The sequence below is a fragment of the Anopheles stephensi genome, chromosome 3 (assembly GCF_013141755.1).
Source record: "Anopheles stephensi strain Indian chromosome 3, UCI_ANSTEP_V1.0, whole genome shotgun sequence".
In the NCBI taxonomy this organism is placed as follows: domain Eukaryota; kingdom Metazoa; phylum Arthropoda; class Insecta; order Diptera; family Culicidae; genus Anopheles; species Anopheles stephensi.
The window spans coordinates 44,598,358-44,611,926 of record NC_050203.1 but is presented as its reverse complement, the minus strand read 5'-3'; the positions used below and the strand labels follow the sequence as shown (position 1 = coordinate 44,611,926).

Genomic DNA, 13,569 nt, shown 5'->3' with positions numbered 1-13,569 from the left:
GGTTAGACGTTTCAGGGAATAATTATGATTCTTCTTCTTCCCTGGCACTACAACCTCGAGAGGTCTTGGCCTGTCATTTCTGGCTTTCTTTGACTTGATTGTACCCGTAGCAAAGTAGTCAGCCCTACGTACGGGGAGGCGGTCTGGATGGGATTTGAACCCCGGTCCTATTGTGCGATTTGAAGACCGGCGCCGTTATCGCCTCGGCCACCGGACCGCCTCAATAATTATGATTACGGTTTTGAATTTTATAGCAAAGTAAGGCACCTTCCATGAATTAGAATGAATTATAGAATGAACTCAGACGAATGAATTATGTTAACGGACAATGAATATACAGTAACTAATTGAACGCCAAGCGAGCAACACAAGTATGAGTAAACCAGCGCAAAATTCACAAGTCCCTTCCCGATCACGATCAGTGAAAATCCTACATTTGGTCCTTCGAACCGGATTTGTGAAAGGGAACACTACGTGCGTTGGATTGTGAACGCGCGGAAACTACGTTTCCAGCATATTTGTGGAAAACGGACACTCCGTGACCGTCAGCTGTAATCGTCAAACTTTTCGTAAAAAACGGACACCTCGTGACCGCTGGCAGTGAACATTGATTCATCGTTACTAGTGTGTGTGTGTTTGTCACGTTACTCGTTCGTTACATGTTTGCCCCGCAATCACGGGCAAATAACAACGATTGGAAGTGCGTTATCGTGTAATCGTCATCATTTTCGTTTCACCATCGTGAAAATTTGTGCGGCGTAAAACTGTCATCAACTAGGTGTAAAGCAGTGCGCTTAGTGACGCTGAACTCGTCATTACAAATTCCGCACCCGTAATTGTTTTTGAGCTTCGCGCCCAAATTAACGCTGTAAGGCAGGGTTCGTGAAACGATTTCATCGAGCTTTTGAAATGGGAAAAAGGTAAAATTGGCGCAGCTGAAAAGATGCATTGCGTTCGAGCTAGTTCGAAGTATCGAGCAATTTACAACTGCTTATACAGATGAACAAGAAGCTGAAATTCCTGTGTGCCTCGAACAGTTAGAAAAACATTATGAGGACTTTCTAAGTGCGAACGAAATAATTATGGAACTGGATGACGAGGCAGCTGAAGCGTGTTTGCAGGAGCGTTGTGATATGGATACGCGTTACCGACGCGTAAAAGGTTTTCTTCTACGAAGGCAAGCTAGTAATCGTTACGCGATTAACGAATCTGTGCTGTTGACAAGCTCAACGATAAACACATTGGGACCATCCAATTTAAATGTGCGGTTACCGAAGATAGAATTACCGACGTTCGATGGTGACTCTACAAAGTGGTTAACGTTCGGCGATAGATTTGTAGCAATGATTGATTCGTCCTCCGACATTTCGTCAATCCTGAAGCTGCAATATCTTTTGTCATCATTAAAGGGAGATGCTGGTTTGCTCTTCGGGCATACCACACTTACTGCTGACAACTACGATATTACCAGGGCCGCATCGCTGAAGCGGTACGATAATCCGCGTACATTGATTCGAGAGTTCTACCTGCAGTCAGTCGGGAAAGTGTGGACGAGCTGTCACAGTTGGTAGACGAGTTCACGTGGCACGTGAATGAACTGCGGAAACTGACCGAACCGGTAGAACACTGGGACACGCCACTCATCAATCTGCTGCTGATGAAATGGAAGAGTCGACTATTCTCGCTTGGGAAAACCATTCTGCGCACTATCCACGAGATGAGTATAAGGAGTTGATCGAATTCTCGCAGGATCGGGTCCGAATACTTAAATCAACGTAGAAGTTCGTTGCCGGTAACAACAAGTGGATTCCTGAAATAAAGCATCGAGTGAAAGTGAATGCAACAACGACGTTCGAGAGTGGTACGAGAACACCACTATCGTGTATGCTATGTTATGCGTAATCTCACCATCTACGGAATTGTTCAGAGTTTGAGCGTTTGGACGTGCAACATCGCCGTGAGATTGCCACAAGGGAGCGATTGTGTTGGAACTGCCTTCAACGAAACCACCAAGTGAGGGAGTGCAAATCAACTTTCAATTGCACTACGTTCAACGCTCGTCATCATACCCTGCTACCTATGGAGTCGAAAGTAGCAATGACTGTGCGAGCAAAGGACGAGATGGTCCTGTTGGACACGGTGTCACTCCAATTTGAAGATGGCCTCGGTGACACGCACGAGGCAAGAGCACTACTCGATTCAGGAGCGATATGCAACATCATCTCCGAATCACTGGCGCATCGATTGGCTACGCCAATATTTCCAGTGAATTTTTGTGTGCTGGGTGTTGGGCGATCGCAATAGCATGTTTGAGGATCGATTACAGCAACCGTTCGATCAAAGACAGAAAAATTCTCCGCACCTATGGATTTCGTGATCATCGATACACCATCAAGCGAAATCCCAACGGCACCGATCGATACAGCAAAATGTCCCATTGGCGGATCCGACATTCTACATTCCGGGAAAGATCGATTTAGTAATTGGTGGCGATGCATTCTGGAAGCTGCACAGTGGTAGAAAGAAGTTGATAGCAGAGGGGGGACCGTGGCTGATTGAGACTGTGTTTGACTGGACAGTCTCTGGGAATACTTTCCAAACATCAGCATCGAGTTTGCGGTTGTCATGCGACAACGTCGATTTCAACGGAACATCGGATCGGAGACACTAAAACGGATAAGGAGAGCGGTGAACGTGTGCGGCATGAGACTCATCGGTTGGCTAACGGACAAAGAGTTTCACATGGCGGGCTGGATCCTCCAGCAGCTACGGTTCTACACGGCGGGCTGGATCCTCCAGCAGCAACGATCCACTCAGCAGTTTCATACAGCGGGCTGGATCCTCCAGCAGTAAAGGATTGTGAGGGTGACAATAAGCTTCACGTGAGCGTGAACGGCTTGTCACCAAAGGTCATAACATCTACACAGTATCTACACAGCACACAAGATTAATCCTCTCTTTTCGTGTTTTTCAGACAATAAACTGAAACAATAAACGAGGGAAAAGGGTCAATGGAAATTCGAAGCGAAGTTGGGTCCTTCAACGGAAAATGCTGCGTATTGGTGGCCGGCACGGGCAGGCAAGCCCAATTGAGTATACGATGCAACCAACCGTCCAGGGATCATGACTTCACTAGAGAACCATGAGTGAAGAATGTTCGTTTCGCGATCAGGGTAGTTCGGATAGAGTGAGTGAGCCATCTCACCACTAACGCGTTTTAGTAGCATGTAGTATGAACTCAGACGAATGAATTATGTAAACGGACAATGAATATACAGTAACTAATTGAATTCCAAGCGAATAACACAAGTTTGAGTAAACCAGCGAAAATATCACAAGTCCCTTCCCGATCACGATCAGTGAACATACTCTTTAACTTAAAAACATAGAGCAATGTTAAAATATTTCCAAAAAACGATTAATCTTTACTCTTGATTCTTTCTATTTTAGATAAATCGCGAAAAGGCAGCAACTTTTACGAAGCTAATGATTTTATGGACGATGACTTAGACAGTAGCAGCAAGAGAAAAGGTAAGGTGTTTTGTTTATCACAATCAGTAGAAGCTCACAAGTTCTAATACTAAGTTTTTTATTATCTATTACAGATTTAATCATAAGCGGTAATCGCAATGACGACAGCTATGAGATATCTACAACGGGCGTGAATGGAGCCGTTTGCTACGACGATTTACCGTGCTGCAGGAAGTATATAACCATAGTACTAGCTGTGGCTATTTTCGTATTGGACGTTGGAACTATATGACGTTTGTAATGAACACCTTACAAATCAATAGAATAGAATAGACAGACATTAGCATAGAGTAATCGTTTATTTCGATCGTTCCTTACGAGTTGATTCTGTTTTGCGTAGATGCTCTTATGATTATTGAATTATGATTGTAAATTGTGTTATTTTGTATGACAATGTGAGAGATGCAAGTCACGCTGGCAACAATTAAAACAATGCAAAGCAAACCGAGGGAAACATGCGCTAGAAAACAAAAAGAGGGAACTAGTTGTTAACTGTAAATACGCGGCTACGATAAATAAGTAAAACCTAAACCAACAAACAAAAGCAACATCGATACATATCCGTAGACAAATTAAGAAGCTTAGATAAGAAACAATTCACAAAAAAGAAAAACAAAAGCCAACGCTTGTACAACAAAACAGCTTGATACATCGGCTGGAGAAAATAAACATTGTATTGAGAAACCGTAGGCTTTAAGAACTGGAACATAATACAAGCGACTGGTAACGCTTATTGTCAGGAAATATGTTATCGTAGGGTAAAATATTTTAATGGGAATAAAGAAACTTAGGCTGTATGAAATGACTTATTTTGAATTTCGACGCACGTACTGCTATTTTTAAAAGATCGTTAAACATCATCATCATTTTTTTTCTAGTTCTATTTTAGATCATCGTTGTAGTCAATAGCATGGAGTGCTAATTTGAACACAAAATATCGTCCTTCAAACACAGTTTTCATTTGAGAAACATGATATGTGGTCTAGCTTGAGAAATAATTATACGCTGTAAAAATAGAACAGGTTTTGTGTTTTATTTGAAAAATGCACCAACAAGGAATGTACGTTGTACTTAAGCATAATCTCCGGTAAACTTGATGTTGAGAGTGCCAAAATTAGTTTACACAACAGGTAAACGTTTATTGGAAATAGCTAATCAGTACATGTCAGACGTTTAAAAAAATGTTTTATTGAATTAAAAAAATAATTTATAATTTTCAAATCAATTTGTTTTGCTCCTCAGCTTATTATGTAATGTGTATATAAAAAGATATAAATAAGAACAATATAAGTAGACCAGTAGCCTATCATAGGCTGATTCATCTTCCCAAAATTCAGATTTCGATCTGAATGACATTACTGTTGCAAATCTTATCATCTGCAAATCTTCTTAAAGCCATTAGAACACCCGTACGATCTTTTGTGTTGCATTACTTTCGATGAACTCTTGGATATTGTTCTTTAAAAATAGTAAAGAACACATGTAAAGCTTTTCTAACCAAAGGAGTTCTAGTATTTTTTTTTTATTCATAAAGAACGGCCTGGCCGTATTGCGTAGAGTTCTAGTATTAGCTGGGAAGCAATTTTAATGAACTTTTACTTCATCCAAAAAATAAAATTTCAACGTTCTTTTTGAATCCCATCAATATTTTGTAGTGAGACTTTGTCGACCCTTGGTCTGCTTAAGAATCCAGAATTATGTTTTAAAGAAGCAATCCTCAATTTTCAAACGAAAGGTGGGCTGTTTTTATTTTGTTTATATTCATTCAACTGGCCGTAAGTAGACCCCTGTAAAGGAAAAAAAAGATTTACGCTTGAGCTAGCGTTGTAGCTTGTATGTAATATTAAATTAACGTGTAATAGATGCACACAATGAATACAATTATGAAACATGTCAGGTTCAAGACGACCATAAACGGCAGTGAGTTCATGGTACTATTAAAATTAATTGGTACAAACGCAGCTGGTCTTAACGCCAAGCAGCGCTCAGCGTCCGGCGTGATCCAGCGGCAAACTCCAAGATCGAAGCGCAAATCGGATGAATTTACAACATTTCAGACCCGCCAAGGAACGCGAGCGATATCAAATAGGATCGCATCCAGCTCAGGAATTGTTCAGAAGGGTCTAGCTACAAAAGCTTGGCAGAAGCAAAGTGCGGAACACTGTCAAATGCAAATGCACAGCCTTGATGTCCGCTTACTTTGCATACCTGAAGACCGTTGTCGATTGTCTTGTTGAAGAGGCTAACAAATTTAACGACATTGGTAAGGGTAGAGCGTTTGGGGACAAATCCGTGTTGAGCAGCGATGAGCTGTGAGTAATGGCTCATGTTCTAGGAGTTTTGAGCTTTGAGGAGGTATCACATCTACCGCTAGGTCTTAACACGGCAGGACCGGGGTTCAAATCCTACCTGGGCCGTTCCTCCATAGTGAGGACTGACTATCCAACTATGCGGTATCAATAAGTCTAGTAAGACAAAAATGGCTGCCATGACCTTAAGAGTTCGTTAAGCCAAGAAAGAAGAAGAAGAAGACTAGGAGCTTCAAAACCTTAGTACAGGCACAAAGCGATTTGATGCCACGAAATTTGGGTGAGTTAGATCTGCTTGCCTTACATGAGGTTTTCTAGCAATCGTGGTATATGCCCAGTCTCATCGATGCTCGAAAGATCGCCTACCAGGATAGCTCAATGGTTCAATATGAAAGACGGTATCGCGTCAGGGCCCAAGGTGAGAGCAGGTTGGATCCTGTCAATCGTCTTCAAGAATGGCAATTCGTCAATGGACACAAGGGTAAGAAAAGAGTTCTAGCATCAATTGGAATGCAGGAAAGCGCGTTGACAATCTGTCTCTGAACAATAACGTCCTTCTGAAAAGTGTTGCGAAAATATCGCAATTTGCAGACGAAGAGTTGCGATTGCGACCGTTGAAGCATACGGAACTAGGTGAGTCGGCAGATTTTTTGTTTAGAATGGACGAAGCTCCAAAGTCTCCGGATTGAGGATTGCGGCGAAACCGGGAACATAGACGCCGTTTCTAAAGTTCACACATTTTTTCGTCTTTGCCAGTCTCGCTAAACAAATCATGAGCTATTCATTAGCAAAAAAAAAAATTGCAATAGAATTGGTGGAATTTTTTTTATGAGTTGATGTACTTACTTGTTGGCTTGTACTTGTTGGCCCGTCAAATTACATTGACGACATTGGATGGCTTACCTCCACATTGCCAGAGGATTGTAGCATTACAGTCCCACAGATTTTTTTTTCCCACAGCATTACAGATTTTTTAAATGTGACTGTATTTGGTTGTGTTATAGCGTAATTGGGTGTTCAAAGTCAGTGCAACTCGCGGCAATTTGATTCAGCCATTTTGCAATACGGTTATGCTTTTTTCTGGGTAGGAAATTTTTGTTATATTTTTGTTTTTTAGGCATAAAAAAATTGTAACTTACTTATTTGTTTTGCCATTTTGTTGTGTAGGCTGGTGAATGTGCCTAGATTTTCACAAGGTTTTTTCAAGATTTTTTTTGCTATACGGCCAGGCCGTTCCTCGTGAATAAAAAAACAAGATATTTTGGTGAACAAAACAGGTTTTAATCATTTTTAGGATCTGAGTGGAAGGCGTTTATCTCCATTATGCTAAACAATTATAATTTACAAATTAAAGATGTTTCGGATGGGGTTCGATGAGAGCGGTTTTAAAAAATGTTCTGATCATAGGCATTTCTTGATTTGTTCAATTGCTATCTGCTGTCCAGTTAAAACTTTCATCAACATTCATGAAATCAATGAATCCGAAAAGTATTCGTTGCACAAACAAATAAAACTAAACTTAACCTTGTGGAAATTGCTCTTGATCAGTCATTACAAGAAGCAATTTGGTAATCGAGGTGATAGCTTCGCCGATCGACACATGGTTGATCTATGGTTCACATGGATCTTCACATCTGTGATATGATGGACATCGGCTGCTCGCTCTCTGACGGGTCTATAATCTTATGCTGCTTATTTCTTGGCCTTACAAAATCTGAAAGTCATGCCTGTCATTTTTGGTTTACTAGACTTATTGTTACCGCATAGTTGGATAGCTGGTCAGTCCTCACTATGGCGGAATTGCCCAGATGAGATTTGAACCTTGGTCCTGCTTTGTGAAGACTGGTGCAGTTGTCCCCCCTACCGGCCCAGTGGTGCAGTGCAAATTAACCCGATTTGGAATACGATCTTGGATTGTGCCGCTGGCTCTCACCGCTAGTTTGCGTCTTAGTCTGACTCTGAGTGTAGTCTTAGTCTTCCAATATACTTGGCATTATGAACGATAACGAAAGGAATACCAGGTTCAATTTTTGAAGTTTTCATGTGGTTTAAAATGAGCCAACCGCGAAAGTTGGAAAGGTATCCAAAGGTGCTTTTGAATTTTTGGCCGTCCGTCAACTCTCACCAAGTTGTCTAAGCGCGACACCGTGATGTGTTGCTCATTGGAAAATTCATGCATACCACTCATTTTTAATACCATCTCCTTGTTTTTTAATCTGAAAATCTTTAGTGAAAGGCTTGAAGAGGTTTCTTTAATGATATCTTCCTAGGTAAAAAAGAGTTTGCCGGTATTTTTGTTTTTCTCAGTATATCTTTGTACGTTCGAAGAAAACTCTTTTTGTGACAATTTAGTTTTTTGCAGTAATTTCTTTATATCACTTTTTCACGTAACGTGTCAAATCGCTAACGATCGCTGGGGTTGGAAAGGGGTAGACCTTCCTCTCCCCCTCCACCAAAGATATTGGCTATACCATGGCATGGCCTTCTCCTTCTTCGTCTTCTCTTTGGGAGGATCATGGCTCGGTGTGGAAGTCTAGTTTTCTGGGCCTTTGGACACTACTCCGCATGGTGAAAACACCTTTCAGGGTGCATCAAAATTATCACCTTGTCAATACCGAGGACTGCGCTGCGCTGTATTAGTTTGATGTTGCTTAGTTTTGCTGCTTTCATTTGAGATCGATCATAATCGTGATCTTATGTGTAGTTTAATACTGATAATATTTGATTTCTTGATGAAAAATTGCATAAGGTGTTTATCATTCCAACTATTTCCTGAATGCTAAAGTCTATGTTTTTTAGTTTGAACCTAGTCCGAATGTGTTCTTAAGTCTTTATGTACTGGATGTAGTAATGACTGATGACTCGTTTGATATAATCCGTAGAAGATTAAACAGTTACATGCATTTGATGTGGAAATATTTGCAATATCTATACAAAAATGTCCATACACATACAACTATATGAGTAAACAACATTATCACATTATCTTTACGTTAGTTTCAGGTTAGTTTCGAAAATTTATAAGATAACTTTGCATAGTGCTTTAACAGCTATATTCTCAATTTCACATATTGTTTCGCTCACTGCATATCACGACACGTGCTTTTCATCTAATTTTTTTGCTTTGTTTTCGAAATTAAATTTTTGATAACTAAAATGAAACATGGGTTGAGTATGCTTGCGGGATAAGGCATACTTGTTAACTGTTGTTTTTGTTTTTTTTTGTGAAATTGTTACTCTTCAACATACGCGGTGTTGACTATACGGCGTCGAGCCGTGTAAGTCTAAATAAATAAAAAAATAAAATAAAATGAGACATGGCTGTCACAAGTCCTTAAAGTTTTTGCATAATTATGGCAGGCATTAGAACTTTTTATACGGTTTATATTCCTTAAACAGATATTTATACGTTACATTATGTTATTCTTCAGAGCGGTCAGTTTGTTACATTTTAAATCTCGTATTGAAGCAATGATTGACCGAGCATACCTTAGTTGCGTTTGCGTTTTATGTTATCAATTTTTTTTGAAGCTGTGATTTATTACTTTTCATTATTTTATAATACTTGTAAACTTTCCAAAAATAAACTTAATAACACAAGACGCCGAAATTTGCGTGTTTCTCCTGTCTTCTCAACGGAAATTGAATTCTATATTTCATAATTCTCCAGATTGCATCACAACAGCAACTGTCAAACTTTGACATTTGAGCTTTTCGAATAAATGCACGTTTACATACTTCTTCTTTTCATCCTCAGCATTTATTCTTAGTTCATTCGTTATTTTCAGAGTTATTCGGGCAAACATTCGCATATATTTTAGGTTTTTATTTTAATTATTGTGACACAGCCAGGCGTATAGCTACATATGTTTTATAAAATATTTAAAATAAAAAACAGTTTTGCGTGAGGTGTGATAATACTTTCATAAGTTGTATTATTGATAATGATATTCATATAAACCCGCTGTTTGCAGCCTGTTACAAGTATCGTGTTTGCAACATTTTTATACAGTAATGTAACGTAAGCAAGTCGTTTGTACATTTTGTATAAATTGCAACGTACGTACATCGCGACATGTTTACATCATTCCCTGAAAGTAATTCATATTTTCACCCGAAAGGGAAGCTAGCATAAATGATGCCCACATGCAAGAAAAAAAAGTCTCATAAATAACGAAAGCACCGTTCGCAACAAAAACGAAATTTAGACTAGCTAAATCATCAATTATTCAGTCAACAATCGAACAATTCATTGAAATTCAGTTAGTCATTTTTTTGGACCTGGGTAATCCAGTTTTTTCATCGCCTTTTCCATCCTGCCAACGTCCAATAAATATAGCGCTAACAGTAGATTCGCTATAGCCTACCTCCTGTGCGTCGGGTACGCATGCCGCCCGCGTTCTGGTGATGAACATCCGTTCATCATTTTTACTTCATGTGTCCTTTTTTGCCAACCGTATGTTGTTGGAAGTGTATGAAAATAATTCGCTAGCTCAGAAGTGAATAAAAATAATCAACAAAAAACCCAACATCATGATGGTTACACAAATGTATGCAGTTGCTCGGTACAAAAAGCGAGGCAGTGATTTGTGGCATATTGCGAGAACGGATGCGAGTGAAAGCAAGCGATGAAAAACCAAACAAAGTTATCATCGTTCAACTTTCTCTTTGGTCACGCATTGTGTTTGCACGTACAAATGGCGGTCTAACGGGTATTTGGTAAAAATACATTCAGTAATCTGTTTTATGTAGCACAGAACGCTCTTTGTCTAGTTTTGGCGGTGGCTTGCACCTCAATTGGTATGCACAGAAGTTTCGCTGGTACGTTATAAAGCAACGAAACAGTATACTCAGCAGATATCTGATGGGATACTACACTCACTCCTCTAGGGAACGCATTCATCGCTAACGAAGTCGTTTATTGGGTTTTACTCATAAGCAATTAACTTACTTTATGAAGTGATGTACGTATAATCAAGAATAAAATAGTTTCTTTTTTCGTTGGAAAGAATATTACAAAAACCTGTCTAACATATTCTCTTTACATCTTCATTATTACCTTTAACACGATTATCCAATCCATTCTCTTGATGTGGACGTGTTTGCAATTTCTTCTTCAACGCACTGTTGATTAAAATGTAATTTGTAGGACAGAAAATGAGACTGATAACGGAGTAGTACTTTGCAGAATTTTATCTAAAATGAATTAAATAATAGATTAGTTGATGAATCTATGGCATTGTTGGCTCACCTAGTCCGGTCATGTGGGATGTATGACTTGACTTTGGCTCAACCTGAAAGAAAAGAAACAAACAATGGTTAAGTGATACATTTTAATTATATACGAAGTATCATTTGATGTGAAAGAAGTGTTTATGAACTTGAATATAATATTCTTTTAATTAATTTATTCTTCTTCTTCTTCATCCTTAGCATTGCAACCTCGAGAGGTCTCGGCCTACCATTTCTGGCTTTCTGTGACTTAGTTATACCCGTAGTAAAGTAGTCAGCCCTACGTGCAGGGAGGCGGTCTGGATGAGATTTGAACCCCGGACCTGCCGTGTGAAAACCGGCGCCGTTATGTATTCGTCGGCCATTTTTGGTTTCTTTGGCTAAATGTTACTTGAAGCTGCATAGTAGAAGTTTCCGATGCCCAGTTCTTTCTTCTGCAACACCGCTATAGCTACCGTATAGTTACTGGTGTAAATGAAGCAACCAGGATTGATTTGTTAGATAGCATAAATAGACTTTGATGAGATTCATCTTTCGATTCGCGAGAGTCAAACATGTCAAAGAGATGTTGTGAGAAATCTCACTAGTGATAGGGTTTGTGCAATTAATTTCCTTTCGCAACGTCGATGTATGAATGTTGCGTGATCGAGTGTTCGTTTTGTACTGTCCTTTTCATTACAAATTCATTCGGTAATTACATTCGTGTTCATCTTCATTAATTTCTATGTATGTGTTAAACTTTCGTCCTGTTGGGTTTACGCTTTACGGTATAATTCTTAAAATAATTGATCTAGAGCTAATCTTTAAAGATAATTCAAAATGATTTAAAAAAATAGATATTAATTTCCGACAGATGTTGAATACACATCCTCATTATCTTTCCAATTCTTAGTCGCTCTCCTGAATAGTTTCTGAATAGCCGATAGTATCTGAGTTCGGTGCTGGCCTGGTTGAGCTTGGACAATAACAGCAGGATAATTTTACCGGGATCAAAACATCGATTCAACCTCTACAATAGGCCTGGACAACCATACCGCAATTATATGGAATACCGTACAAATCCACAACCGAGCATGCCCGGGATAAGGCAAAATAAGAGGTAGCCTTGTTAATTATTTAATTTTTATTTTTAGTTTTGTACTAAATTTTGTTGTTGTTATTTTTGGAAAATCGTAATTCGTCAGCACATGCGGTGTGCCCCAGGCCGTCATAATTGAAATAAAATAAATAAATATAGAGACTTTCTGTTACCATTCCTCTTAAAAGATAAGGAAGGTTCCATTTTCTATTCATTAAACTTAACCTGGCCTTATTGCTAGGGAGCTTACAATCATGTAAATATTTTTTTCATCTTTATTTGGTAGGATAGATGAACTACAATGATGTTCAAGAAGTTTGAAAGGAAATTAAATTGTAATAATTTTAACTATGTAGGAGTCGGTCCGGTGACCGAGGCGATTCCGGCGCCGATCTTCACAAGCCAGGACCGGGGTTCAAACCCCATCTAGATCGCCTCGCCGTAAACAGGGCTGACTACTTTGCTACGAGTAAAATCAACTCATAGCTAGCCAAAAATGGCAGGCCGAGACCTCTCGAGGTTGTAGTACCAAGGAAGAAAAAGAAGAAGAATATCAATATTTGTATACAAACTCATAGAACAATAGAAGAGTGTAAAAACAGTTTTTTCTCAAAAACTAATTTTCAGGATAAGGAAAAAATTTTAGAGCTTTACGCAGAATTGTAGAACCTACAGCCTCTGTCTACAATAAGATAGTTCATCGTAACGTATCCAAATGAACACGCAGCAAGTGAAGAGGTTTTACAACCCTGGGCCTGATGGCATTCCAACCGTAATTTAACCATGCCAACTGCCGAGAATATTAAATAACACATTAGAACATTTAGGAACACACTTCCCTCGACAGAGTGTTACATTATACCTGGTTGAATTTGTTACCAACTGCTATGCTGCATTTCCAGATCATCAGAGCACAGATGGATATCGCATGCGGACTTGAAATCTGCTTTTGATCGCGTGTATCAACGTCTCGAATCCCGTTTTGGATTCTTAGCACCTCTGGAATATGAGTTCAGGTCCTTTCGCAAAGGTCAGATGTGCAGGTTGGCAATGCGCTCCTAAGGGCAGCAATGTGGGACTTTTTCTGTTCTCAATCTATATCAACTACGTTACGTTGGCTATTAACGAGATTGAATGCTTACTCTTGGATGTTTCATACTGTTTGGTGCATTGTGCACTTTCTTTGTCTACAACGATCTATAATTGTCTTTTTCGACTGGACTTCGAAACTATCTCGAAATATCTGACGATAAATGTGTGTCAACTTCTTTCTTTACAGTTAGTCCAGAAGTCATCAATTATAGTATCTTTGGAAATCATCTACTGCGAAGCAGTACTGTTAGAAATTGAGGTGTAACGCTGAACCTCATACAAGTTTTTCATTACCACTACTGTGATATTTTCGACATAACTATCAAA

At 39.3% G+C, this 13,569-nt stretch overlaps 1 protein-coding gene across 5 annotated transcripts in view; it reads left to right on the top strand.

The window, feature by feature from the left end:
- LOC118511035 (lachesin-like) overlaps positions 1 to 4,138 on the top strand; it is a 31,638-nt gene extending 27,500 nt beyond the window's left edge. For all 5 annotated transcript variants that reach the window (XM_036053622.1, XM_036053623.1, XM_036053625.1 and 2 more), the window contains exons 10-11: positions 3,451 to 3,531; positions 3,606 to 4,138. In XM_036053622.1, coding sequence (XP_035909515.1) covers positions 3,451 to 3,531; positions 3,606 to 3,763 — 239 coding nt within the window. In that variant the 3' untranslated portion in view covers positions 3,764 to 4,138. The remainder of the gene's footprint in view (positions 1 to 3,450; positions 3,532 to 3,605) is intronic.
- The last annotated feature ends 9,431 nt before the right edge of the window (positions 4,139 to 13,569 follow it).